The sequence below is a fragment of the Dama dama genome, chromosome 5, assembly GCF_033118175.1.
Source record: "Dama dama isolate Ldn47 chromosome 5, ASM3311817v1, whole genome shotgun sequence".
Classification (NCBI taxonomy): Eukaryota; Metazoa; Chordata; class Mammalia; order Artiodactyla; family Cervidae; genus Dama; species Dama dama.
This window is the reverse complement of record NC_083685.1, coordinates 92732072-92758565: the sequence shown is the minus strand read 5'-3', so window position 1 is coordinate 92758565 and position 26494 is coordinate 92732072. Positions and strand designations below refer to the sequence as shown.

General features: G+C 59.1%; 1 protein-coding gene across 4 annotated transcripts; it reads left to right on the top strand.

Moving 5' to 3' along the window:
* The first annotated feature begins 1213 nt into the window (after positions 1 to 1213).
* Positions 1214 to 24877, top strand: MYO1C (myosin IC). 4 transcript variants are annotated; one of them, XM_061143046.1, is made up of 32 exons: positions 1214 to 1471; positions 8943 to 9098; positions 9222 to 9337; positions 10009 to 10207; positions 10286 to 10366; positions 12185 to 12364; positions 12455 to 12553; positions 12773 to 12886; positions 12971 to 13042; positions 13433 to 13552; positions 13664 to 13746; positions 13979 to 14084; positions 14200 to 14280; positions 14545 to 14636; positions 16058 to 16152; positions 16234 to 16280; positions 16397 to 16477; positions 18332 to 18437; positions 18531 to 18648; positions 19494 to 19607; positions 19682 to 19758; positions 20260 to 20328; positions 20426 to 20510; positions 20610 to 20769; positions 21045 to 21128; positions 22181 to 22274; positions 22373 to 22428; positions 22547 to 22682; positions 22764 to 22834; positions 22923 to 23020; positions 23094 to 23193; positions 23601 to 24877. In XM_061143046.1, the coding sequence occupies exons 1-32, from the start codon at positions 1397 to 1399 to the stop codon at positions 23625 to 23627; spliced, it is 3192 nt and encodes a 1063-aa protein (XP_060999029.1). In that variant the 5' UTR covers positions 1214 to 1396; the 3' UTR covers positions 23628 to 24877. The 4 variants fall into 4 exon arrangements, with proteins under 4 accessions (XP_060999029.1, XP_060999032.1, XP_060999031.1 ...); XM_061143049.1 differs by lacking the exon at positions 1214 to 1471 and adding an exon at positions 2299 to 2377; XM_061143048.1 differs by lacking the exon at positions 1214 to 1471 and adding an exon at positions 2443 to 2459.
* The last annotated feature ends 1617 nt before the right edge of the window (positions 24878 to 26494 follow it).

Sequence of the window (26494 nt, the reverse complement as noted above, 5' to 3'; positions counted from 1 at the left end):
CCAGGGATCCCCGTGTTTCTCCTCCTGTCTCTGGGTCATGCATGTCCTGTACGTGCCCACCTCTCCCCTTTGCCCTTCTGTCTTCACACACTCCTACCCCTGCCTCCTGTGGCCAGGAGGGCTGAGTCCAGCAGTGATTGAGAGGCGGGAAGGGGAAGGGGGGGTGCTCTCCCTCCTCTTGGCCCCAGTCAGGATATGGCCGCTCTGGGCCCAGCCCTGACCCGCCGAGTGGAAACAGGAAATATGTGAGACTTGGTGTGCGCTGGGTCTCTGCGCCTGGCTCCACGGCTGATAAGGGCCATTGTGTGGCCGCCGGGATGATCCTGCCCTGGATAGATGTGCTTCCCGGAGGAAGGAAGGAAGCTCTGCTGGCCTTTCCTGGGCGGGGGAAGCTGAGGGGAGGCAAGGAAGGGTGCCTGGGGGAACGCGCCCGCCCGAGAGGGGCTGTCAAGGCCAGTGCGGGCCCACGGGACCCCACCCCTCCCCTTCCAGCATCTTCCTCTGGAAAGGTTGCTTTCGCCCATCCACTTCACCCTTCCTTAGACCTGAGGGCTCAGTCCCAGGCCAGGAAAGTGTCAGCTGTGATTTAGCAACAATAAAGATAGAAAAACAGAACATTTGGGGGTGGGGAGCACTGAGGGTGCTATGGAAAAGTAGGGAGCAAACAAGACTAAGACTCCCCACAGCCGGCCAAGCAGCCAGGGACCAACATCTCAAGCATTCAAGGCTCCAGAGGAGGGTAGGATAGGGGCCTCCTCACAGTGCCCTCCTGCCTCTCCAGCCAACAACTCCCTCTGCCCAACATGGTCAGTCCCCAGCAGCCCCAGCCTCTCAAACTCCAGCGGCTCACCTGCTGCTGCGGGAGGCAGGCAAGCTGGGGGGACATGCAGAAGGCGCAGTGCCTAATGATGGCTCCTCTTGGCTCAGGGCAGGATGTACATTCTGATTTTGGGAGTGGTCACTGTGCTCTCCAGCTGACATCGGTGAGAGGGATCAGCAGAGGCCCGGTCATGGAGCTGCTGGGGGGAACGGCCTTCTACCCTTTGACCTGGAGCCCAGGGTCCCCCAGGGGTGGCTGCATCAGCTCCTCTGGTTACCTGGGACAACAGGCATTTCCTCCATCCCTCAGCCCCTCCTCTTCCTGCCCCAACCCCGCTGGGCCAAGAGGCCTCCCAATCAGACCTGGGCTGCTCCAGCTGTGTCCTGAGGCACTGGACCAGACCCATCCCCTGGGGCTGGAGTTGAAGCTGAACCAAGCGGCCATCCCAGCATAAGACTAGATTCCTGGTTCCAGGCACAGCCAGAGCCAGCGGGCAGGCGGGCAGGCAGGCAGGCAGGCAGGCCGGCTTTTGCTCAGAGGTCCCGGGGCTCAGCACACTGGCGATCCACAGGCGGAATGGCGCTGCAAGTGGAGCTGATACCTACCGGGGAGATCATCCGTGTGGTTCACCCCCACAGGCCCTGCAAGCTAGTAAGTTGGGATGCTCTGGGCTGGGAGGTGGGTGGGAGTGTCTCAGAAGCCCCCTCTCAAGCAAACTCCTTGGGGAAGAGGTGAGCAGTGGGGAAGCGTTCTGGTCCTTGGTAGGACATGAAGGGACCAGACAAGAAGGGGTGAATGGAATGAAGGGGGATAGGTTTAAGCCCACCAGGGGCAAAGTGTTTCAAAGTGGAGATCTGGGTTTGACTCCCTTCTCCTCCAGCTCCCTGATCCCCAGTTTGCCGGACTATGAACTGGGCTAACAACACGGAGGTGACAGGGCAGCTCCGAGATCTAACAAACAGTGCGTGTGAAGTTCCAGGTGTGTATAGTACGGGCTCAGGTTAATACCGCCCGGCTTTCCCGTCTGGCTTGAAAAACTGACACTGGCCAGCTCAGAGCAGTAGTGAGGGTGGGGAAGGAGGATGAAGGGAGTAAGGCAGTCGCAAATGGGGAAGAACTGATTTGGCCTGGCAAGCAGGGGAGGGTCGGGTTTGCAAAGGCGCCCTAGGTTGAGAAAGGAGAAACATATAAGACACCCCGCCACCGAGCACTGCAGCAAGTGGGCCGTCGTCGGCAGAGGAGGGTGCATGCGTGTGTTTGTGTGTGTGTGTGTGAATGTGACGCGCCTCATCCCGGGGAACGGGCTGCGGAGTGTGCTGCCTCAAGCCCTCCGCGGACACGGACGCGGGCCGGGGCCGGAGCCCAGCCAAGGCCGGCCGGGGCGGGGCCGGAGGGTGCGCGCGCGCGCCGGGGCCTGGGCCCTGCCTGGGATGACGACAGGCAGCGGCTCGGCCCCGGGCGGGCCCTGGGCGGGGAGAGCGTGCCGGGGCCGCCGACTCCGGAGCCGGCCACGCCGCCTTGCCTGGCCCCCGCCCGCGCACCCGAGAAGCCGAGAAGGTGGGTACACAAGGCGCGAGGCGGGCCGCAGCCGCGTGGCCCGGGGGAGCTGAGTGCTCAGCTCGCGGGCAGGATGAAGAGGGTAAGCGGCCGGGCGGCGACCCAGTCCCAGAGCTACCGTGCGGAAGGCGAGGGTCGCCGGCCCAGGGATCGCGGGGGCTGCGGGGCTGCTCGGCACGGCCGCTGCGGGGGTCCCAGGACCTGGTGGCGCCGGAACTCGGCCTGTTGGAGACTTAGATTCTTTGCGGATAACGTGAGGGCGGTGAGGAGCGGCTGGGGCCGCGGGACTCGGGCACCCCGCGCGCCCTTTGGGGCCCTCGGCCAGCCTGCTCTGCCTCGGGTTCCGGAGCAGCCGTCCGGGCCCCGCCCCTTCCCGTTCCCCGCCTCCGGGCCCTGGCGCGCGAGTGGCCCCTGCGTGTGTGCTGCGGCTGGGGGGCTCCGAGATGAATGAGAGAATGAATGGCTGGCCCACGGCCTATTCAACGCCCGGCACGCTCCGGCCTTCTGCTCACACTCCCGGGCTCTGTGATTCATTCATTCACGCAGGCTTCCGCGAGCAGTTTTTGAGCCCCCACTGTGTGCCTGCCTGGAGCGGGGGCAATCTCCTGGGAGAGACGGACTAGGACACCTTCGATTAGAGCGGAATGCGACAAGGAGGGGGCTGTGTGTTTCGGGGAGTCAGGAAGGGGTTCTGGAGGAAGTGATACCTGAGCCGAGTCTTCAAGGATGACTAAGAGTCAGTCAGGTGGGGAGGGGGTTGGGTGCGAGGGCCAAGGAAGCCGCAGGTGCAAAGGCGAGAAGCTTAGAGCCGGGCGGCTGGTGGCGACGGCTCGCCCAGCGCCTCTTGGCTGAGTGGGGTGGTGAGGGAGGCGTGGGGAGAGAAGGCACTGGAGAGGCTACCCCTGTGGGCCACACAGGAACTCAGGAGCGGTGGTAAACTGAGGACAGAGAGGGCAGCTGAAGTCCACAAACAGCGGCCTGGCAAGAAGCAGTGGGTGTGCTTGGCATACGGAAGAGTAAACCTTCACTCTCTTAACATGAGACGTTAATTGATTGGATTTGCGTTTGTAAATACCACAGGAGGCTGCAGGAAAATGAATTGGAGGAAGGCAGGGACGCCAGTTCGGAGGCTGCTTGCCTCATCCAGGGGCAGAGCAGTGATGGAGGAACAAAGTGGGGGGGAGGGGGGTTGGCAGGTAGTGACTCCTCCGTGTGAGGAGCGGAGGGAGGAGGGCAGGCCTTTTGATGCCCGGCAGTGACAACTAGCTGGAGGTGCCTGTCTCCTCTCAACAGACGGGATATTGAATCAGGAGGATAGATTAGGGGGCAAGGTGCTTTGTTTACTTCTACTGGACCCCCAGGTAGAAGCATCTGGCAGACAAAAGGCCCATGGTTCTGAAGCCAGAGTGTAAACCTTTGACTGGGGTCCAGTGAGATATCAGGTAGAACCCCTAAGTCCTCATCTTTCCTTTTCATTCCCCCTTACAACAGTTCCCTTGAGTCTGGAACAGTCCTAGGTAGGGCAGCCTGGGCCCAGACCTAAGATATGTTTGATTAAAAAAAGAAAACTCGAGCACCTGTTCTGTGCCCAGCATGTGCTGGGGGTAAGATAGGCTATGGTTCTTTCTGCTGCCCCAACAGGCCGGAAGGCTACCCCCAGTGGAAATCAGTTTCTAGAGGCAATCTGGGGGTCCTCAGAACACCCTCTCCAGACCTCCATAGCCCTGGGCTGAAGGAACCCCTGAAGCTGCCCACTACCCTCCCAGAGGACAGGCTTGGGGGCACCTGGCCCATACTAGGTGACGGGGCTGAATAACCCAGGTCTGCTGGGCCTGCCCATCCCCGCTTCTAGGGGAAACCCCTCTCCAGATGGAAAGAAACCTAGAGACAGCCTTGGAAAATAAGTCCTGGGTCACTCGGGGTGGGGCATGGCTGCATCCTAGCCTGCAACCAGCCCCTAGGTTCAGGGCCATGCTGGGGACTCAACGATCATGGCCCACTCCCTAGCTGCTCTTCCCAAGGCCTACAGGTCAATACTCACACAACACAGTCAAAGGTGGCTACTAGGCACTGCAGTCACAGGTTCACTAAGGAAGGTCACAGCCTGGCAGGTAGCAGGTTAATCTGACAGAGAAGCTGGGAAAACCGCCAGGGCTAGGCAGGCATCTTCCCCTCAGGCAGCCCTGCATAAATAGACAGTGGCAGACTTTCCAGTTCCAATGCCACCCTTTCTTTCACTAGTCCTGGGATCTTGAACACGACGTTCGTCTACTGAGCCTCAGTTTCCCCGTCTGTAGAATGGGGGTAATAATCCAGCCCTCAAGGCTCAACTCGAGAGCATTGAAGGTAGTACCAGAAGACAGCGATTCGAACGCAGGAAGCGCCTGGCGCTGTAGCCCTCGTGTCTCACACCCTCGGCCCACCCACCACCCCACCCCACCCCACCCCACCCCACCCCACTCCACCCCCGCCTTTCTAACTCCTCTCCCCCTGGGGCGGGCGCTTCCGCCTAGCGGGGCGGGATGGTCTGTGGCGCTGGCCGGGGGCTGCGGGTTCGCCTGGCCTGCTTAGCCGCCCCCTCCTTCCGCCACCGAGTGTCGGCTGTGGGGGCGTCGGCGGGCATCCCGGGAATGCGGCGGAGCGGCTCGGGCGGGGGTGGCCGGCCAAACCCCTCGGTGCGCGGATTCCCCTCATTCCAGCCTCTAGCCGCGGCGGCGAGGCCACGCCCCCTTGCCAGCCCCTCCCCTCGGGCCCGCGAGCCACGGCCAGCCGCGCCAACCCGGTGCTTGCACGGCCCCCGGAGCCGTGCTCCCGGTGGGCACCGGCTGGACCCCCTTCCTCCCGTCCCCCAAGTACCTCCCCACTCCGGCTGAGCGGGAGGCTGAGTCCTCTCCGCGCTCTTTCTCCTTTCTGCATTTTCACCCTGGGGGCCTCGCGGAGGGGGCCTCCTCCCGCCCAAAGCCCGAAGCTAGTGGCATTTAAGACCCAGCCCCGCCCTTCCGCTCCCACCCATCTCCCAGCTGCGCGCGGTGGCGTCGGTCCCCTCGGTCCCTCCGGAGGGCCCCATCTCCCAGCTGGCGGCTCCCGCCGCGGCGTCCCGCGGGCTCTGGCCGGGCTGTTTTCAAAGTAAAGAGCCTTCCCCAAGAGGCTGCAGCCCGCACCTGCCGCCACCTCACTCCCTCCTCGGGGAGCCTAAGTCCAAGAGTGTCTGGCAGGCTAGGGCTTTGGGTCCTAACCCTGCCTTCTGCCCCCTAGGACAAAGTCAGCATCTGCATTATTGCACTTCTGGTTCCCTATCTGTCAGGTATGGTGGAAGTATAGTTGGAGAGCTCTTTCTAACTGGCCGAGGGACACGCCTCAGGGGCTTTCCCTGCTAGATAACAAGTGTGACCTGTCTGACCCAGGACCTGGCTCTGTTTGTCTGCTCCCACTGGCTTCCCAGGTGACGCTAGTGGTAAAGGACCCGCCGGCCAATGCAGGAGACATTAGACATGCGGGTTCCATCCCTGGGTGGGGAAGATCCTCTGGAGGAGGGTACAAGAATCCACTCCAGTATTCTTGGCTGGAGAATCTACACAGTCCCTAAGGGTCGCAGAGTCAGACATTACTGAAGCGGACTTAGCATTGCATTGAAGGTCTGCTCCAAGCCTGTGCAGAGAGTGTCTGGCCAGAGAGGGCAGTGATATTTACTGAGGGTCTGGGAGGTGCCTGGGTGCCTTATCTTAGGCTTCTCAACAGCCGTTTGAGACAGAGGTTAGTCTCATTTCAAGGCTCTAGGAGAGGTTCCCAGAAGTGAAATGACCTGCTGGCAGTCATATGGCTCATGAGAAATAGCCCGGCCTTTAGGAAGCACTAGCCATCACACCGGGCTTTCCTGGTGGCTCAGACAGTAAACAATCTGTCTGCAGTGCGAGAGACGTGGGTTGGATCGCTGGCTTGGGAAGATCTCCTGGAGGCGGGCATGGTAACCCACTCCAGTAGTTTTGTCTGGAGAATTCCCACTGACAGAGGAGCCTGGAGGGCTACAGTCCATGGGTTGCAAAGAACCCGACAGGACTAAGTGACTAAGCACAGGCATTACACCCCCAGCTGTGCTGGGATCCGAGCTAGAGTTGTCCCGCAGGCTGCTGCCCACTGCCCACCTAGAGCTCAGTGAGGATGGGGCTGCTGGAGGCTGGTTTGGGTAGCTGGAGGGTGTCCTGGGCAGAAAATATGGAAGGATCCAGAGAGACAAGAGAGGGAGACGCCCACCCAATAGAAGAAGAGAGGTGAGGAGCCCCTGGGCACGGGGGGGGGGGGGGGGGGGGGGGGGCCTAGTCAGGGTGTCCGGGGTAGGGGGAAGGCTATTGCTCCGAATGCTGGAAATCGGGCCGTGGATTTCCCAGATGGAAAGCTGAGCCCTCCGTGGAGGCCCTGCACGAACGACGCTGGGCACAGGCGCCCTGTGGCCGTCTCCCTCCCTGGGGCGCCTGTGCTGTGAACCCAAGAGATTTTCTTGGGACTTAAAGACGTGGGACCCACCCTCCAGAGAGTGTACGGGGTGGGGAGTGGACAGTGTCCCCGCACCGAGGCTCCGCCTGCCTGGGCACGACGGCCGTATTTGGACATTTCGTTCTATTTTTAACTTTCCCGGGACTCGAGGTTGGGGTGAGGGGGGGAGGGAAATCCTGCTTCCTCCGGGACCCACGGGCCTCTCTGCCTAGTGAGTTGAGTCCCCAGCCTGGCCTAGTGCGCAGTGTAGACACAAGCCCGGAAGTGAGTTCCGGGTCGGTGTAGACGCGGCGGCCGCGCGGGTTCCGGGCCCCACCCCCGGGAGAACCGACGACGTCCCTCCTGGAAAACCTGACTCAGGCGGAGCCCCTGCCCAGCCGGGAGCCCCGCCCCCGCCCTGTCCCCACCCACGCCGCGAGATTTCCCCCCGCCCCCCGACTGAGCGCCTGCCCCACCCCTACCAACTGGAGAGGAACCCCGGAGTCCGAGCCCCGAGCGAGGCGGGGGCGCCCGGGGAGTCCCACGCCTCCGAGCCCAGCGGAGGCGGAACGGGGGGCGGGCCGGCCCCTCCCTCGTGACGCCGCCGCCGCCGCTGCCGAGCCCCGGGCCGAGAGCACGGGCCGCGGAGACGGGCGCCGGGCCGAGCGGGCAGGATGCGCTACCGGGCGTCGGTGAGCGGGGTTGCGGGGCAGGGCCAGGGGGTCCCAGGCGTCCCTGACGGCCTCGCGGCGCCGCCTCGGCCCCGCCAGGAAGCGGGCGCGGCCCAGGAATTTCGGGTGGAAAACGTCCCGGAAAGTTGCAGGAGAGTGGAGGCCGAGGCCGGGAGGGCCGCGAGGCGCTCGGACCCGGGCCGGGCCAATAACTCCCGGGGAAGGCTGAGAGCGCCCAGACCCGCCACCCAGAGGGCAAGGGGGCGGGGGCTTGGGTCAGATTTGGCAGCAGTTTCGGGACAGAATTAGAAGGGGGGGGGGGGGGGGGCGCTGAGGGGCAGGTCTAGAAGAAGCAGGGCCACGGCCAGACCCAAAGGAGTGCCCCCTGGCCGAGATCTGGGTGGTCTGCGGTTGGATGAGACCTGGTGGCCTCTTCGGGGATCTCCACCCCCTCCTACCCCTGCGGCCAGCTTGCTCTTTCTTCCGTGACCCTTGACACTCTTGGTGTCAATTTCCTAGCGCTCTCAGACCCTTTTGAAGAGTGGTGAGGGGTGAGGGTCTTGTTGAGCCTGTGCTTCTTCCCACCCTCTGATGGGCTCCAGCTGCCAGCTGGGTTTTCCCTGGTAAAACCCCTGCTCCCTTGAGACTTCTCAGGACTCCCAGTGGAGGAGGGTGTCTGGGGAGCCTGGCAGCTGGCCGGGAGGGTGTGGTTCCGCTCTGGGAGGGAGGGCCCCCTTCTGGGGTGAGTGGTGAGCCCAGCTGGGATGTGAGGTTCCCCCTGCCCCTGCCCCTGCCCTGGCGGAGTCTCTCTCCTGGGACCTGGGGCAGCCTCTTGCTGGGTCCCTAGACCCCCTCCCCCTGGAAATTTTGGTGAGTGAGAAGGGGAGAGACAGCCCCACCCTCCTTGTAGAATTTACTCCGAGCAATTTGTCCTACAAAGCACCTGTCACACAAGGCCTAGAGCTAGGGTACTTGAGGTCACCTGGTCTACCTCAACTCCTCCTCCTTGGGACAACTTCCAGAGAGAGGAGGGGTTTTGTTCAAGGTCAACAGAGCATTCTTTCTTTTATTCTCATGACATCCCCCCCGCCAACCCCTAACTTTCTCTACACAAAACCAGCCTCTCCCTGGATTCAGTGGTCTTGGCCCCATGTCCTCTGGGGCCTCTGCGTTCCAGTGGCCTGTGTTCAGGTCCCATGTGCCCCAGATGGTCTTTCTTCTGGGACCCATGTCCTCAGTGTCCCGTGTGCCAGCTTTCTGCCATCCGGGCCCTCTCTACCCAACCTGGTGCACCCATTTCCCAGGTGTTCCCTGTGTTCACATGCCCTGGTTGCCCCCTCAGTCGTCCAGGCTGTGGCGAAGGGGAGAAGAGGCCTTCCCTTACCCCGCCGCCTCTGACTGTCTCCCGTGGCCCATCCCTGCAGGCCCTGGGCAGTGACGGGGTGCGGGTCACCATGGAGAGCGCGCTGACTGCCCGTGACCGGGTGGGGGTACAGGACTTCGTGCTGCTGGAGAACTTCACCAGCGAGGCCGCCTTCATCGAGAACCTGCGGCGGCGCTTCCGGGAGAACCTGATTTACGTGAGGCCCGAGTGGAGAGGCGGAGGGGGCGCTGGGGCCGCAGATGCAGGGCTGCAGGGAGGAGGGAGGAGCGGCTCCGGGGCCTCTGGGAGAAACTTCTGAGCCTCCTCCTCCGACCCCCAGACCTACATTGGCCCCGTGCTGGTCTCTGTCAACCCCTACCGAGACCTGCAGATCTACAGCCGACAGCACATGGAGCGTTATCGAGGCGTCAGCTTCTATGAGGTTCCACCTCACCTGTGAGTGACCCCCCCGCCCCCCCCCGCCCCGCTCCCCAGCATCACCACCTGAGGTGATTCCACCCAATTTCCCACTTGGGATAAATCACAATTCACATCTCTGAGGAACACCCAGTCCTCACCCAAGGTGAATCTCTCCATCCCATCAGGATCCCCCTAGCCTCCACCCCAACTCACACCCAGGACTATTTTTTTGGCCCTGCTGTGTGACTTGCAGGATTTTAGTTCCCCAACCGGGAATTGAACCTGTGCCCCTTGCAATGGAAGTATGGAGCCCTAACCACTGAACCATGAGGGAATTCCCACACCTGTGACTTATTCTCCCAACACTACCTAGACATGGCCCTCCCACCTTAGTGACCCTCTGACCTGCACCTCTGAAGGACCTCCCAGCCCTACCTATGAGTGACTTCAGTCTTCCCCGAATGACTCCCAATCTCCTCACCCATGAGTGATCCCATCAATTCTCCATCAGAATATCTCTCATTCTCAACTGTGAAGGATCTCCCTTGACCCACATCCTGGAGGGTTCACCTGTCCTCAAGGGTACACACCCTCGTGAACCCCACCCAACATGGGAATGCCCACCCCGAGTCCCTCCTGCGGGATTCCCAGCCCCTGCAGCCACTCGGGCCCCTGCCGTCTAAGCTCCTACCGGGCCTCTGCCCCAGGTTCGCGGTGGCCGACACTGTGTACCGGGCACTGCGCACGGAGCGCCGGGACCAGGCGGTGATGATCTCTGGGGAAAGCGGGGCAGGCAAGACCGAGGCCACCAAGCGGCTGCTGCAGTTCTATGCCGAGACCTGCCCAGCCCCCGAGCGGGGTGGTGCTGTGAGGGACCGGCTGCTGCAGAGCAACCCGGTGCTGGAGGTGAGGGGACAGCAGCCCCGGGGGTGGGAGGGGCAGGGAGAGGCCACCAGGCACGCCTCACACCCGGCCCTTTCCTAGGCCTTTGGCAATGCGAAGACCCTCCGGAACGACAACTCCAGCAGGTTTGGGAAGTACATGGACGTGCAGTTTGACTTCAAGGTACCCATGGGCGGGGCAGGGCAGGGCAGGGGGAATGGGATTCCCACGTGGTGGACACCCACTGGCCCAGGTCTGGCACCAGCAAACATTTATTGGGCACCTTCTGTGTGCCAGACACTGTTGCAAGTGCTAGTGGCACAGCAGTGAAACAAAACAGACAGAAATCCTGCCTCCAGGGAGATAAAGAATCTGCCTGCAATGCAGGAGACCCGGCTTCGATCCCTGGGTTGGGAAGATCATCTGGAGAAGGGAATGGCAATCCATTCTCGCCTGGAGAATCCCATGGACAGAGGAGCCTGGCAGGCTATAGTCCACGGGGGTCGCAAAGAGCGGACATGACTGAGCGACTAGCAGGGAGATAGTCCACAGAAAAATGTAAATTAGCCAACAAATGTCACAGCAAAAAAGAAAATGAGGCAAGGGGAGGGGGCATTGGCTGTTTGAAATAATGCAGATACAGTGGGCATAGAGAAGGTGGCCTTTGGTAAAGCCTTGATGGAGACAGAGGAATGAGTTGTGCATATACCCAAGAGGGTCCAGGCGGAGGGCACTGCCAGTGCAGAGGTGCTGATGAACAAGATGCTGGATGTGTTCACAGACAGCAAGGAGGCCAGAATGGCTGGAGAAGAGAGCAAGGGGCCAAGGAATGGAAGAGGACGCTCGGTGGTGTGGGTTCTTTTGGGTCTTTATAAGAACTTCTTTAAAACTCTTGGGTGGAAGTGAGGCCAGAGAGTTTTTGGGGATTTTTTGTTTGTTTGTTTGTGTGGTCATGCCCGCACAGCCTGCAGGATTTTAGTTCCCCAACCAGAGATTGAACCCGTGTGCTGTGCAGTGGAAGTGCAGAGCTTTAGCCACTGGACCACCTGGAAAATTCCTATATATATATATATATATTTTTAATTTTTGGCCAGGCCTCACGGCATGTGGGATCTTAGTCTCCCAACAAGGTATTGAACCCGTGTCCCCTGCAGTGGAAGTACGCTGAAGTGTCAGGGAAGTCCCAAAAGTTTGAAAGAGAAGTGTGTTTTGACTTCAGTTTCCTCTTAAAGTGGTCGCTCTGGCTGCTTTGCTGAGAATAAATGGTAGAGACTGAGGCCGAGCAAGGAAACAAGTTAGGAAGCTGATGATTATTAGATCTGGGTGACAGATGATGGTGGCTGGGCCCAGTCTGGTGACCAGGGCTGGATTCTGGATACTCTGAAGGTTAGGGCAGCAGGATTGGCTATCTGATTGGACGTGAGGTGTGAGAGACAGGGAGGCTCCCAGGAGGACCACAGACTTCTTGGTCTGAACGCCTAGAAGGGTGAGCAGGATGGGAAGAGGGAGCTGGTTTGAGGAGCGGAGACCAGGACTTGAGATTCAGACCTGTTGAGTTTGAGATGCTTATGGGACCTCCAGGTGTGAGCCACCAGGTAGAAAGGCCATGCATGCATGTGTGCTAAGTCGCTTCAGTCATGTCTGACTCTTTGCAACCCCGTGGACTGTAGCCCGCCAGGCTCCTCTGTCTGTAGAATTCTCCAGTCAAGAATACTGGAGCAAGTTGCCATGCCTTTCTCCAGGGGATCTTCCTGACCCAGGGATCAAACCCACATCTCTTGCATTGGCAGGAGGGTTCTTTATCACTCGTGCCACCTGGGAAGCCCAAGAAAGGGCTTAGCATCATTTCATTAGAGGAAGAAATGGGGGCCAGGAGGGGTGATGTGCCTGAGCCACGCAGCCAGAGCTGAAATTCATACTCTGGAGGGCTGGGGGGGAAGGGGAAGATGGGTTATGTCCCCAGTCCCCCTGAGCAGTCACTGCATCCTGCCCGGCCCGCAGGGCGCCCCCGTGGGTGGCCACATCCTCAGTTACCTCCTGGAGAAGTCCCGTGTGGTGCACCAGAATCACGGGGAGAGGAACTTCCACATCTTCTACCAGCTGCTGGAGGGGGGTGAGGAGGAGACGCTGCGCAGGCTGGGCCTGGAACGAAACCCCCAGAGCTACCTGTACCTGGTGAAGGTGAGTAGAGGGCGGTGAGCAGGCGGAGCCAGGTGCCACCCAGGGAGCCCACCCAGCCAGAACTGTAACCCCGCTCTGCCCATGTCACAGGGCCAGTGCGCCAAAGTCTCTTCCATCAATGACAAGAGTGATTGGAAGGTGGTCAGGAAGGCTCTGACTGTCATTGACTTCACCGAGGACGAGGTGGAGGTGAGACCTCTGTCGGGGACCCACCCTTTCCTCCTGTCACCCCATGAAAACCCCGGTCTACCTTTACAACCAGCTTCTACTCGAGCCGCCTTCTCCTCTCACATGCCTTGCCCCCCACCATTCCCAGCTCCTGCTGACCATCCACATGTGCCCTCCCGGGGCTCTCAGACCCTCCCATAACCCCCGCCTGCCCCTCCCTGTCCCCTGACCCCCACCCAGGACCTGCTAAGCATCGTGGCCAGCGTCCTGCATCTGGGCAACACCCACTTCGCCGCAGATGAGGAGAGCAACGCCCAGGTCACCACCGAGAACCAGCTCAAGTACCTGACCAGGGTGAGGAGGCGAGCAGAAGGCAAGGGCAGGGCAGCTGGGGCGGGGGAGCTGCGCCCTCACCAGACCCACCCTCTCCCTTGGCAGCTCCTTGGTGTGGAAGGCTCAACGTTGCGGGAAGCCCTGACCCACAGGAAGATCATCGCCAAGGGTGAAGAGGTGAGGCCAGGGGGTGGGGCCGGGGTGGGGGGCAGGTGTTCCAAGGCAGCCCCCACTCCCATCATCCCACATTGCCCTGGTCTGCTCAGCTGGTCCTCTCAGCACCAATATTGGAAGCTTATAAGGCAGGTGCCTCAGAGAGGCACAGGGAGCTAGCCAAGGTCACACAGGAAGAGGGTGAAGCTGGAAGGAAGACTCAATCTCCAGAAATGAGACCTCTTGTTTCTCTACCAGTCTCTGTCTGGTGGGGCCACTGTGTCCTCCCTTGCCCCCCTGCCCAGCACCAGGCTCATTGGGGGCAGGGAGGGCAGAGTGATCGGTTTCCTGAGTCAGAGGGGCCAGGGGTGGGAAGGAACTGCATTCATCTCCCTGCTCACCCTCTGCCCGCAGCTCCTGAGCCCGCTGAACCTAGAACAGGCCGCGTATGCGCGGGACGCCCTCGCCAAGGCTGTCTACAGCCGCACCTTTTCCTGGCTGGTTGCGAAGATCAACAGGTCGCTGGCCTCCAAGGTGAGAGCTTGACCCCTGCTGCTCCCAAGTTGGCAGGGAGGGCGGTCCAGGGAGGCCGGGGCTGAGAGCTGGCAATCATGGGGACCCACACTCTTGGTCGGCTGGCCCTAGGATGCCGAGAGCCCCAGCTGGCGGAGCACCACAGTCCTCGGGCTACTGGACATTTACGGCTTTGAAGTGTTCCAGCACAACAGGTCAGCGCCCCCCTGACTCTGCCTGTCTCTCCTGCCATCGTGTCCCCTGCCTTGGTCCCTCACCTCTCCCCCGGCCTCCCTCATTCCTGCCAATGACTTGCCAGCCGCTTGGGTCCCACTCTGTTTCTTCCCTCAGCTAGCGCTGGGGCCTTGTTCTGCCCCTCCCCATCTTTCCTGGTCTAGCCCCCCCCCCCGCTCCATATTACTGAGGACACCTCTGTCTCCCTCACAGCTTTGAGCAGTTCTGCATCAATTACTGCAACGAAAAGCTGCAGCAGCTCTTCATTGAGCTCACCCTCAAGTCGGAGCAGGAGGAGTACGAGGCCGAGGGCATCGCGGTGAGTGCAGGCCCACCCGCGGCTGGCCCTAGTGCAACCAAGGTCAAGGTCTGGGTGTCCCCAGGGGAGGTGCCGTGACCCCACGGTGATGCCTCCCTCCCCTTGTGCCCCTCAGTGGGAGCCGGTCCAGTATTTCAACAACAAGATTATCTGTGACCTGGTGGAGGAGAAGTTCAAGGGCATCATCTCCATTTTGGTGAGCCATCCACTCCTCCAGGGCCTTGGGCTGGGGGCTGGGCGGGATGACGTCACCCCTTTCCCCTGGCTCTCCCAGCCTGTCCGCAGTGGGCTGGAGTCCTTGGTGCCTGCCAAGGGACAGAACAGGGCTGTGTGTGAGTGGTGAGGGGAGGCGCTGGCCAGCCCTGGGAGTGTCTGCGCCTCCCGCGGGGGCCCCTGAGTCCCGGTGCTCTCCGGTCCCTCCCCCACACGCACCCCTCACCCTCTGCTACCACCCACCCAGGACGAGGAGTGTCTGCGTCCCGGGGAGGCCACGGACCTGACCTTCCTGGAGAAGCTGGAGGACACAGTCAAACACCATCCACACTTCCTGACGTGAGTGGGACTGGGGGCTGTCCTGGGCCAGAGCCTGTGGAAGCCTGGGAACCCCCTCACCCATAAAGTGCTAGCCACAAGGAGGTGACCGGGGGAGGTGCCAGTGACGGCCAGGCACCCGAGCTGCGGCTCCTGGCACTTCCCAAGTAAGAAGCCAGGAACGCCACTTCCTCCTCAACCCGCTCAAGAATGAAACTTGTTAAGGTTTTTTTTTTTTTTTTTAGCCTCCTTACTTGGAAATTCCTTTTTATTTAAGGAATCCCCTAAAGCGGGATGAGGGGAGAAAAGAAACAAGCCCCTCTGTCCCAGCTCCGCCTTGCATATTTTGAGCATATCACCTTCTCTAATTAGAAGCAACCCCTGGAGGAGGTTTTACTGAGACTCACAGAGGTGCAGCCCTTTGCCGGAGATTATCTCACATCAAGTCCAGAGCTGGGAGCTGGGCCTCAGGCCCAGTCAGGGATTGAACCTGACTCCCAGCCGTGAAAGCACAGAGTCCTAACCACTGTACCGCCAGGGAATTCCTGAGCAATTTTTTTCCAGGGCGAGCAAGCGAGGAACCTGTTTGTTCTCATTCCCTATGGCTGCAGCAGGGGTCCCAGTAAAGCCTTGCCTGAAAAAAAAAAAAAAGAAAGAAAAACACCTTTTTTTCTGTTTGTAAAGAGAACATCCCTCTTCAGAGAAAAGTTGGAACGTGTGCAAAAGCCACTTGTAATCCTGTCACCCAGAGGTCACCACTGTTAATAATTTGAGACGTTTTCTTCCTGCCTTTTTCTATATATTTTTTTTCTTATTTGCGGTTGAGAGCTTATTGTATATAGGACTCAGGATAATGTTATATCCTGAGTATCTTCCTGTATCATCAAACAGAAAACTTTCCTCAAAACACTTCCTCTGGCGGCTCTAACACACAGACACACCACTGCTCTCACCCGGCCTCTCGGGGCCCTGTCCAGCCTCTGGGTTTCTGCTGGGAAAACAGAATATCTGCTCCTGGGCCTTAAATCTCTTGGTCTCTCTGGTTAGTTGCTTGGAATTCTTCTTTAAAAGTAGAAAATGGGCTAAAGGGTATAAACATGCTTAAGGCCTAAGTAGTCTCTTGGGGGCTGATTCCATTCTTAAAATGTAGCGGGCAGCACTCAGCGCTCTGAGCAGAGCCATGCAACAGCCAAAGGCAACACCAAATCGCCCTCCACCCTGCAAGCCGTGGCAGCGTGGAGGCTGAGGTCCCGGTCCTGGCGCTGTGTGACCCTGGACAAGGCCGTCTACCTCTCTGAGCCTCTGTGGTGGCCTCTGTGCGGGAGGAGGCCCCGCCCTGCTGGTTTCCTACTGGATGCCTGGTTCCTCTCTTGAAGTCTCTTGGGCAGACAGAGGCATGGCTCAGGCCAGCGGTTGGCAGCTTCCTCTCCCTGTCGCCCCAGGCACAAGCTGGCTGACCAGCGGACCAGGAAATCTCTGGACCGCGGGGAGTTCCGCCTCCTGCACTATGCCGGGGAGGTGACCTACAACGTAACTGGTGAGGACCCTGGGGCTGTGTCCCCCCGGGTGGGCTGGGAGAGGGGCTCTGCCTCCCCTCACATCTGCTCTCTCCCTTCAGGGTTTCTGGATAAAAACAACGACCTTCTCTTCCGGAACCTGAAGGAGGTGAGGAGGACCTCCATGGGGAGGGCTGGGGGTCTGGGCTCTGAATGATCTCTGCCCCGGAAAGCTGACCGGCCTGTCCCTGTGCTTCCACTGTGACCCCTGCCCTGCCCTCACAGACCATGTGCAGCTCGGAGAATCCCATCCTGAGCCAGTGCTTCGACCGGAGTGAGCTCAGCGACAAGAAGCGGCCAGAGACGGTGTGAAGGCGGTGGGACCCCAGGGGGTGTGTGTGTGCACACGTGAGCCGGCCCGGTGCCTGCTTGAGCTGGGAGTTGACAGTGTGTGTGTGAGTTCATGTGTTTGCTGGTGCCTGGGTGCACATCTGTGTGTGTCTGGGAGGCTGCCCGTGGGTGCATCTGTGCCTACTTTGATGGGTGTCTGGGTGTGTAACGTCTCTAAGTGTGGATGCACGTATGTATACCTGTGTCTGTGTGGACCCTTGCATGCATTCACTCCCCCGCAGCAGACACTTGTAGTGGACATTATTGGGCGTTTAGGATACAAAAATGAACACACGCTGTCCTAGAAATGTGCATGGGGTGCTATGGAAACTTACAACAGGGAGCAGCAAATTGCCTGCGGAAGTAGAAGAGGGGAGGGGAGTCAGGGAAAGCCTCCTGGAGGAGGAAGCATCTGAGATAACTTGGGAATGAGTAGATGCTTGTCAGACATATGGGAGGGCCCTGCAGAGCCCCACACAGGAACACAGTCAAAAAAAGACCAGGAAGTGGACCACAAAGTGTCATTTTCAAGGAGAGCGATGCGAAGAAGGCAGATCTGGCCAGTGGTGCCAGATGAGGGGAATGCTCCATGCAGTGAGCTGTGCACAGAGGTGTGGCTGCCAGGCTTGGCAGGGGGAGGGGCAGGGCAGCCAGGAAGAGCAAGGTCAGGGAGAGGTGGAAGCCAGGGAGCTGCAGGCCAAGACATGCTGGCAGGGAGACCTCGGAGGCAGAGTGTTGCCCAGAGTCTGACTCCCTGGGACCCTGTCCTGGGTTCCCCAACCCCACCCCTTCCCTGGTTGTTCTCAGCCCCACCCTTGTGAGGACACACCCACTCCTGTCCAGGCCTCTCCAGCAAGCCAGAGTTCCATTGACCTCCTCCCAGGGACCCGCAGCTACTCCAGACCCCACTAGTCTACGACGCACCCTGACTGAGACAGATGCATGTCCCAGGCATGCATCTCCTGTTTCCCTAACTCAGGGCAGGGACCACCCTCCACCCAGTCCTGAAGGACAGAAGCCTGGGCCGCATCCCTGATTCCTTAGCCTCCCCCATTGCCCTCATCCTAACAACTGCTGGATCTTGCCTGTTTTTGCTGCCTGAAAACCCCTTCCTTTCAGCCCCTCCCTGTAACCGTTATTCCAGTTCTAGTCCTCTGAGCCAGTCAGCCTCCTCCCTGGTCTTCTGTCTTCCCACCTGTTCTTACCAACCACCTTCCACCTATGTGCTGTAGAGATACTCCAAAAGGCAGATCTGTTCCTGTTCCTCTCTCCCTCCAGATTCCTCTTTGGCTCCCTATTTCCCTCAGGATAAAGTTCAGTCTCCCTAATATGGTTCCTGAGTCCTACCATGCTCCTGCCTGTCTAATGCTCTTTTTTACTCCCCTCCTAGATCCTTGCATGGCTTGTAGCTCCCTGTGTACACCAAGCCTTTGCTCACTCTGTTGCTCTGCCCAAATGCCGTTCCTGCCTCTCTTCCTTCTGGTTGTCTCCTACTTGTCCTTTCATTCTCAACTGAAGGGTTATTTCCCGAAGACCCTTCCTGCCACCCCCTACCCCACAGACAGAAAACTTGTAACATTTCACTTGGAAATGCTGCCCCATCTTCATCAGCTTCAGAAATCTGACCTTTGCAGATGCTGCGATAAAGAGTTGTAATTAAAAAAAAAAAAAAAAAGGTCCACGAAGGGCAGGGGCAGTTGTGGGATCTGGGGGTGTTTTGCCCCAGGGAGGGGTGTCTGCGGGGTTCTGCGCAGGGAGGGGCATTTGCAGGGGTCAGTGGCCTCAGCCCAGTTGCCAACAACCTTCCTGTTGTTCATCTTGGCTGACCAGGTGGCCACCCAATTCAAGATGAGCCTCCTGGAGCTGGTAGAGATCTTGAAGTCAAAGGAGCCTGCCTACATCCGCTGCATCAAGCCCAATGACTCCAAGCAGCCCGGTAGGCCCTCCGCCCTGTAGGCCCGTGGGGGCTGGGCCTCCCCCGCAGAGGCTGGTCAAATCCCGCTGACCACCTGGTGATCTCTTCCCCCAGGCCGTTTTGATGAGGTGCTGATACGGCACCAGGTGAAGTACCTGGGGCTGATGGAGAACCTGCGCGTGCGCAGAGCCGGCTTTGCCTACCGCCGCAAATACGAGGCTTTCCTGCAGAGGTGGGGGCGGGGCCTGGCGCAGCGCCAGGGGGAAGGGGTGGGCGGGTCGGAGCCTCCGCGATCCTGGGCGGGAGGACAGCCCTCAGCTGCGGTGGGAGCCACGCCAGGGGCCCCTCCATGCTGCAGGCCCAATGTTAAGCTTGAGAGGGCAAAAGCCAGCAGTCCCCACGCCCAGGCCCTGCCGTCACAGCAGCTGCTCAGGGGGTCCAGTGAGGCACGCACTCATACCTATCACCAGTGGAGACAGTAAAAGCCTGTGAAGGGGACAGAGTTTGCAGTCAGCGCAGAAAGCAACTTCGTGGTTATCCCGAGTCAGGGGTCTGAGGAGTCACCAGGCGTGTCTTTCTAGGCCTGTGACCTTAGGCAGACGTTCAGTTCAGTCGCTCAGTCCGACTCTTTGCTACCCCATGGACTGGAGCACGCCAGCCTCCCCTGTCCATCACCAACTCCTGGAGCTTACTCAAACTCATGTCCATCGAGTCGGTGATGCCATCCAACCATCTCATCCTCTGTTGTCCCCGTCTCCTCCTGCCTTCAATCTTTTCCCAGCATCAGGGTCTTTTCTAGTGAGTCAGTTCTTCACATCAGGTGGCCAAAGGATTGGAGTTTCAGCTTCAGCATCAGTCCTTCCAATGAATATTCAGGACTGATTTCCTTTAGGATTGACTGGTTGGATCTCAGATTAGAAAACTCAATTTTCTCATCTTTAAAGTAGGGATAGTAACAGAGCTACCTCCCAGACTTTCTGTGACCTGAGAGTCAGTGGGACCAGGAAAGCTGGTCTGGGTTCCCAGAGCGCTGGTGGGGGGCGGGGGCGCTGGGTACATTTCTGCTTCTGTCACCAGGTACAAGTCATTGTGCCCAGAGACATGGCCCATGTGGACGGGACGGCCCCAGGATGGGGTGACTGTGCTGGTCAGGCACCTGGGCTACAAACCAGAAGAGTACAAGATGGGCAGGTGAGTGGTGCCCATGCCTGGGGTTTGAGGGGTACGGGGTGGCATCCAGGGGCTGATCACTGCTGCCCTCCCAGGACCAAGATCTTCATCCGCTTCCCCAAGACCCTGTTTGCCACAGAGGACGCCTTGGAGATCCGACGACAGAGCCTGGGTGAGAGAGAGGGGCCCCACCCATCCTGGCCAGTGGGGTCCATTCTGGGAAGCGGGAAAGAAATCGCTGTATTCGGGCTTCTTCTCTGGGACGTCTGCCACGTCCACATTGGGCTGCCCGCCTCGTCTGCTCCTGGATACACACTCAGCATGTTTCCATGTTGCTTTGCTCCCTCCCTCGCTCTTTCTTTTTTTTCTTTTGGCTGTTCTGGGTCTTTGTTGCAATGCGCAGGCTTCTCTGATGGCGGAGCTCAAGCTTAGTTGCCCCACGGTCTGTGGGATCTTCATTGCCCAACCAAGGATTGAACCTGTGTTCCCTGCATTGCAAGGCGAAGTCGTAACCACTAGACCAGCCCTTGCCCTTTCCTACTCTCCTTCACTTATTTATCCTCCACTCAAAGCTGGTTCAGCCACTCCCCTTACTCATTGAGCTCTTAGCAGGGCCAGGCCCCCAGCTGGATCCCCTGTGCTCTGGCCAAGTGACTTTCTTTCCCAACCACAGCCACGAAGATCCAGGCCGCCTGGAGGGGCTTTCACTGCCGGCAGAAATTCCTCCGGGTGAAGCGATCAGGTTCGGGCGCCCGGAGGCCTTCAGAACAGTGGGGACTGGGGCTAGGGTGGGCCACCAATGGGAAGAGATAGAAGTCAGTCATTTGTGGTCTCTGCAGCCATCTGCATCCAGTCGTGGTGGCGAGGAACGCTGGGCCGGAGGAAGGCGGCCAAGAGGAAGTGGGCGGCACAGACCATCCGGCGGTGAGCACTGGGCGCCACGCAGGGGGTGCAGAGCAGAGTGTGGGGGCAGGTCCGCTACCAGGGTTCTCACCTCCACCCATGTCGGATCCCCGCCCCCAGGTTCATCCAGGGCTTCATCCTGCGCCACGCACCCCGTTGCCCAGAGAATGCCTTCTTTGTGGACCACGTGCGCACCTCTTTTCTGCTCAACCTGCGGCGGCAGCTGCCCCGGAATATCCTGGACACTTCTTGGCCCACGCCCCCACCTGCCCTGCGTGAGGTCCGTGGGCTCTCCCTGCTGACTGGGGGACCGCCAACTCACCCAGCGGAGGGACCTAATAACCATGTGACCAGAGGAGCCATGGGAAGGGAAGGGACCTGGAGCTGGGCCGCAGAGAGCGAGTTCTCTGCAGAGAAACAATTCAGGAATGGAAGGGTGGTCCAGGTTGAGGGGGTGTCACTTAGGCCAAGGTCCGATGGTGGGCACATGCCTGTTGTCTGCAGAGGGAAGGGAGCCAGGCTGCCTGGGTGCCCTGACCTCCCTCTTGCCCACAGGCCTCAGAGCTGCTGCGGGAGCTGTGCCGGAAGAACATGGTGTGGAAATACTGCCGGAGCATCAGCCCCGAATGGAAGCAGCAGGTATGGGGCTGGGAGGCAGATACCAGGGGACTGGGGGGCGGCGGGAGGTGGGGGGGGTGCGGTGCTGGAAGAGAGCTGGCCTGGAGGACCTTTGTCCCGACTTACCGTGCAACCTTGAATTGATCCAGGCCCCTGTCTGGCCTCACGTATGAAGTGGAGACTGGAGTAGATTTTGCAAGGCAAATAGAGTTTATCTTCTAGAGCAGCTGCACTGGACTGGTCGAGGCTGCCCAGAGTCCTGTGTTGAAAAGGCTGCAGCATTAGTCTGTTAGAATAGTTCCAGAGAGAAACATTGGTGACCGATGGGCCTTGTATTTGCCAACTCGATATCAGATGATGATGAAGGACCCACCCAGCAGAGTTAACCTGCAGTAGTTGGTTTTTTTTTTTTTTGCATTATTTTATTTATTTTTGGCTATGCTGGGTCATCATTGCTGTGCTCAGGACTTTCTCTAATGGCAATGAGTTGGGACTGCTTTCCAGCTGCGGTACCCAGGCTTCTTGTTGCGGTGGCTTCTCTTGTTGCGGAGCACAGGCACTAGGGCTTCAGTACTTGTGGTTCCCGGCCTCTAGAGCACAGACTCAATAGTTGTGGCACACCACAGGCTTAGTTGCTCCAAGGCATGTAGGATCTTCTCGGATCAGGGATTAAAGTGATGTTCCCTGCATTGCAAGGCAGATTCTTAATCACAGGACCACCAGGGAAGCCTCCCAGTAGTTCTGAGTATTAGTATCAGCCAGGTTTAAGATCTCAGGCCAGAGCTGAATCTCAGGGACTCCAGGGCCTGTGATGATGGGAATAACCCCCAAAGTGGGGCCTGGACCCTGACAGCACTGTCATGTCCCTTCTGGAGAGGCCTCTGCCTCAGTTGGTAGGGATCAGGAGAGAAGGGGCTGAAGGGGAGTGTTGGTAGCAGGGCTTAGCCTCCTGCTGTTGGGGCCAGAGATTGGGTGAGGGAGGCGGTCTCAGCTCCTGTCTCAGCAGGCTCCTGCTCTGCTGTAACAGCCCCACCTCTCTGACATCCCCCACCTCCCTGCTATCGTCTCCTCAGCTGCAGCAAAAGGCCGTGGCAAGTGAGATCTTCAAGGGCAAGAAGGACAATTACCCCCAGAGTGTCCCCAGACTCTTCATCAGCACTCGGCTTGGTAAGCCCCCGCCCCTCCAGTGCACAAACCTTCCATCAGCAGCCTGGTCCCCTCTCTCCTCTGCTCACTCCCCCTTTACTCTCCTATCTGGGTTGCAGGTGCAGATGAGATCAACCCCAGAGTGCTGCAGGCCCTGGGCTCAGAGCCCATCCAGGTGAGACCCTGCTGGCGGCCCTCAGCCCCACACAGTTCTGCTGCCCAAGGGCTGCGTGGGCGGGGGTCAGGGCCTGGGCAGGGGGTGAGGAGGCCCCTCACCCACCCTCTGTCCCCAGTACGCTGTGCCCGTCGTGAAGTACGACCGCAAGGGCTACAAGCCGCGCTCCCGGCAGCTGCTGCTGACGCCCAACGCCGTGGTCATCGTGGAGGACGCTAAGGTTAAGCAGAGGATCGAGTACACCAACCTGACTGGTGAGCCCGAGTCCAGGTTGGGTCCAGAGAGGGGGCCCTGCTCTGCTCCTTGATCCCTGACCTCTGCCCTTTCCCCCCCAGGGATCTCTGTCAGCAGCCTGAGCGACAGCCTCTTTGTGCTCCACGTGCAGCGTCAGGACAATAAGCAGAAGGTGCCCCTCGGGGACTGGGCGGCGGGGAGGGCACGGGCCCTCTAAGTGCTGGGCAGGGCCTGACCCCGTCCCTCTGTGGGCCCCCCAGGGGGACGTGGTGCTGCAGAGTGACCACGTGATTGAGACCCTGACCAAGACGGCCCTCAGCGCTGACCGAGTGAACAACATCAACATCAACCAGGGCAGGTGAGGCGGGGAGGGCTCCTGAGCGGGCCGTGCGTGCACAGCGGGCAGGCCTCACGCGCCCGCTTCTCTCCAGCATCACGTTCGCAGGCGGGCCCGGCAGGGACGGCATCATTGACTTCACACCCGGCTCGGAGCTGCTCATCACCAAGGCCAAGAACGGGCACCTGGCTGTGGTGAGTGTGGGGCCGGGGCAGAGCCTCTGGGGGCCAGGCCGTCCTCCCTCAGCCGTCCTGGACAGAGCCTGGGCACCTCACTGTGGGTCTCGATCCAGAGGGCACCCTTCATCCCATTGCCCACTGAGAACCAGAGACCAGTGCAGAGGGTCATAAAGAGGGCAGCATGGGGAGGTGGGGGAGACCGAGGGGCCAGGGGTATGCTGCTTGGGAAGAGAGGCCCACTCTTGTCAGGGTAGAGAGCCCTGTGGGAATAGGATCTAAGGTCCGAGTCTCTAGCACCGAGGCCTCCAGACTTCCCTCCTCCCCTCCCTCCATATACTACCAGGTATCTAACTCACCGAGACAAGTGCCCGGAGCCCCTCTGCTTCCTGCTCACCACTGGGCTTCTCCCCTGGTCCCCACAGGTGGCCCCACGGCTGAACTCACGGTGATGAAGGCGCCCACTGGACCCCTCCTGCCTCCCAGTGCTTCGCTCATCCCCTCCTCCCTTCCCAGCTACCAAAGACTTGAGCTTCCAGACAGGGACCCAGGGACACCTCGAAGCCCACCGACATTAATTCCCGCCTCCTGCTCGGCTCTCTCTCTCGTGGCGGGGGCGGCAGGGGCGCAGGAAGCTGCCCCAGGAGTGGGCCAGGCCGGGCCACAGCAATAGGAAAAGCCGGGGCCAGAGGCAGCCACGCCAGCCCCACTGCCAATGCCAAATATTTGAGAGAAGGGAACTTTTGCTGAGGTTTTTCTCTGAGATTTTTTGATGCTTTATAGGAAACTATTTTTTAAAAAAGCCATCTTCGCACCCGCACCCCCTCGCCCCCCGCCCCCCCCCCCACCACCAAGACACACTGGATGTGTTTTCCCTGACTCAGCAGGGCAGGGAATATCGCCGAGAGGGTGGGCGATCTGGGCCCTGGTGCCCTCTTCCCTGCCCAGGCCCCCCTCTCCTCCCTGTTCCCTTGGCACCTTGTCTGTCTGTCTGCCTGTCCACCTATAGCCCACTCCAACATCCCCCTGGGGGCTAAAGCCACCCTTGCCTGCCTCTCCGTCCAGCCTTAAAAATGCCCTTCTAATATCAGCCCAGCCTGAGGACATCCTGGAGTAAAGGCCGGACTCTCAGAGCGGAGGATTTGGACAACTGAGAGATCACCTGGTCGAGTCTTCTGATGTGACGGAGCAAGAGATAGAGGCCTGAGAGGGGAAGGGACTTGCCCAAGGTGATCCAGCAGGTTGGGGCAAAACCAGACTGTCCTCAGCACACCTCACTGCCTCTCCCCGGGACTGGGGGCCCCGTGAAACAGGCTCATGTCTTAAGGGTGCATGTGGCTTCCTGACCAGCAATCAGCCTTGGGGGCCACCAGGTGGGAGGAGCGCTCCCACCTGAGTCCATGCCTTAGGATGACAAACACCCTACCCATGTACTCTGGCCCCAGGTTACAGACGCAGGGCCTTCACTGGCTCCTGACCCCGCTCCCTATCCTGGGGGCCTGGGGAAGGGGCTGGCTTTGGGAGGAGCTGCAGGGGCTTCACCTCTTTCTGCTGCTTCTCCCCTACCCCCACCCCCAACTCCCCAGAGGGCCTGGGGGCTGCCCAGCTGCCTCTGCCCTCCTGCGGATCTCAGCCCACTGCTGACACTTCTGCAATCCAGAGAAACACTAAATAAAGAAAGAAAGCAATATGTGTTTGCCAACATCGGTCTCCTTGTGAATGTTAGTAAAGGGAAGGACTTCCCTGGTGGTCCAGCGGTACAGACTTCCCTTCCACTGCAGGGGGCATGGGTTCAATCCCTAGGCAGGGAACTAAGATCCCACAGGCCACTTGGTGTGGCCAAAGAAAATAAATAGAAGGGAGAAGACCCCCTAGAAGGCAACCAGGGGTCTTGTATTACTCTTTTTTCCCCCAGACTTTTTATTTTGTACTGGGGAATAACCAGTTAACGATGTTGTGGTAGTTTCAGGTGAATAGCAAAGGATCTCAGCCATATATATATATATATATATATATATATATATATATATATACATGTGTCCATGCTCCCCCAAACCTTCCTCCCATCCAGGCTGCCACGTAACATTGAGCAGAGTTCCAGAGTTCTATACTCTGAGTAGGTCCTTGTTGGTTATCCATTTTATTTATTTATCTTTGTTTTTGTTTTTCTTATTCTTTCTTGGTTATCTATTTTGAATAGAGCAGTGTGTACATAACCTTTCTAAAGCCCCTAACTATCCTGTCAGGGGTCTTGTATTATAATTTTTGCCTTGTCCGCAGAAGGAGGCTGGGATCCCTCCCCGGGGAAAAGGGCAGGAGTGGTCAGTAGCTGCAAGGTGGCCTTGGTCTTTCACTGACCGTCCACAGAAGGGCCACTCAACCTGGTCCTTCCAGGGGGCAGGGGAGGGGGAAGCATCACACAGTGCCTGCCATGTGGCCCTTAGCCCAGCAGGCAGGGCTGGCAGATGGAAACACAGCCCAGTTGGGAAGTACAGGCATCAGGGGCACACTGGTGAGAAGCTGACTCAGGTGGGGGTGAGGGTTGCAAACACTTCACAGAGAAGATGACATTTGAGGTCATCCACCACAAAGGATAGTCTGTGAACTCCCCTGCAAATGACAAACCAAATGCAAAGTGGCTTGAGCAGAAAAGGACAGCTATTAGCGTTAGCAACCTAACAGTTCCAGGGTAGGTCGGCTTCCAGGCGCTCACTCTCGGGAACATGTCTGGCGGCTTCCGTTCTCAGGCCCACTCTCCCCTTGGGTGTGGTGGCAGCAGCAGCCGTAGGCAGCCCCAGGCTTTGGTGATTCAGCCTCGGAAGCAGAAAGTATCTCTTAGTGATTTGAAAGTCTCAGAGGGGCTTTCCACGTGGCTCAGTGGTAAAGAATCCACATGCCAATGCAGGAGACATGGGTTCAGTCCCCGATCTAGGAGGATCCCACATGCTGCAAAGCAACTCAGCCCATGTGCCACAACTACTGAGCCCACGTGCTGCAACTATAGAAAAGTCTGTGCAGCAACGAAGACCCAGCACAGCCAAAAATAAAATAAAAAGGAAAGTCTTAGAGCTGATTCTCAGTGCACCAGCTTGAATGAGGTGCTCTCCCCTGCCCCAACACGTGTAGTTAGGGAGCATAGGGAGCAGAGCTCATTCTGATATATGCCTACTGGCCGTGAGTCACGTGCCTGCTCCCTCTCAAGACAGAATCACGAACCACACCTGACCTCAGGGCTAGAGACTAGGGAGAGATGATATCCCTGAAAATCAGAATGCTGCCTCCAGAAGAAAGGGAGTAAGTGTTAAAAGCTGCAATTACA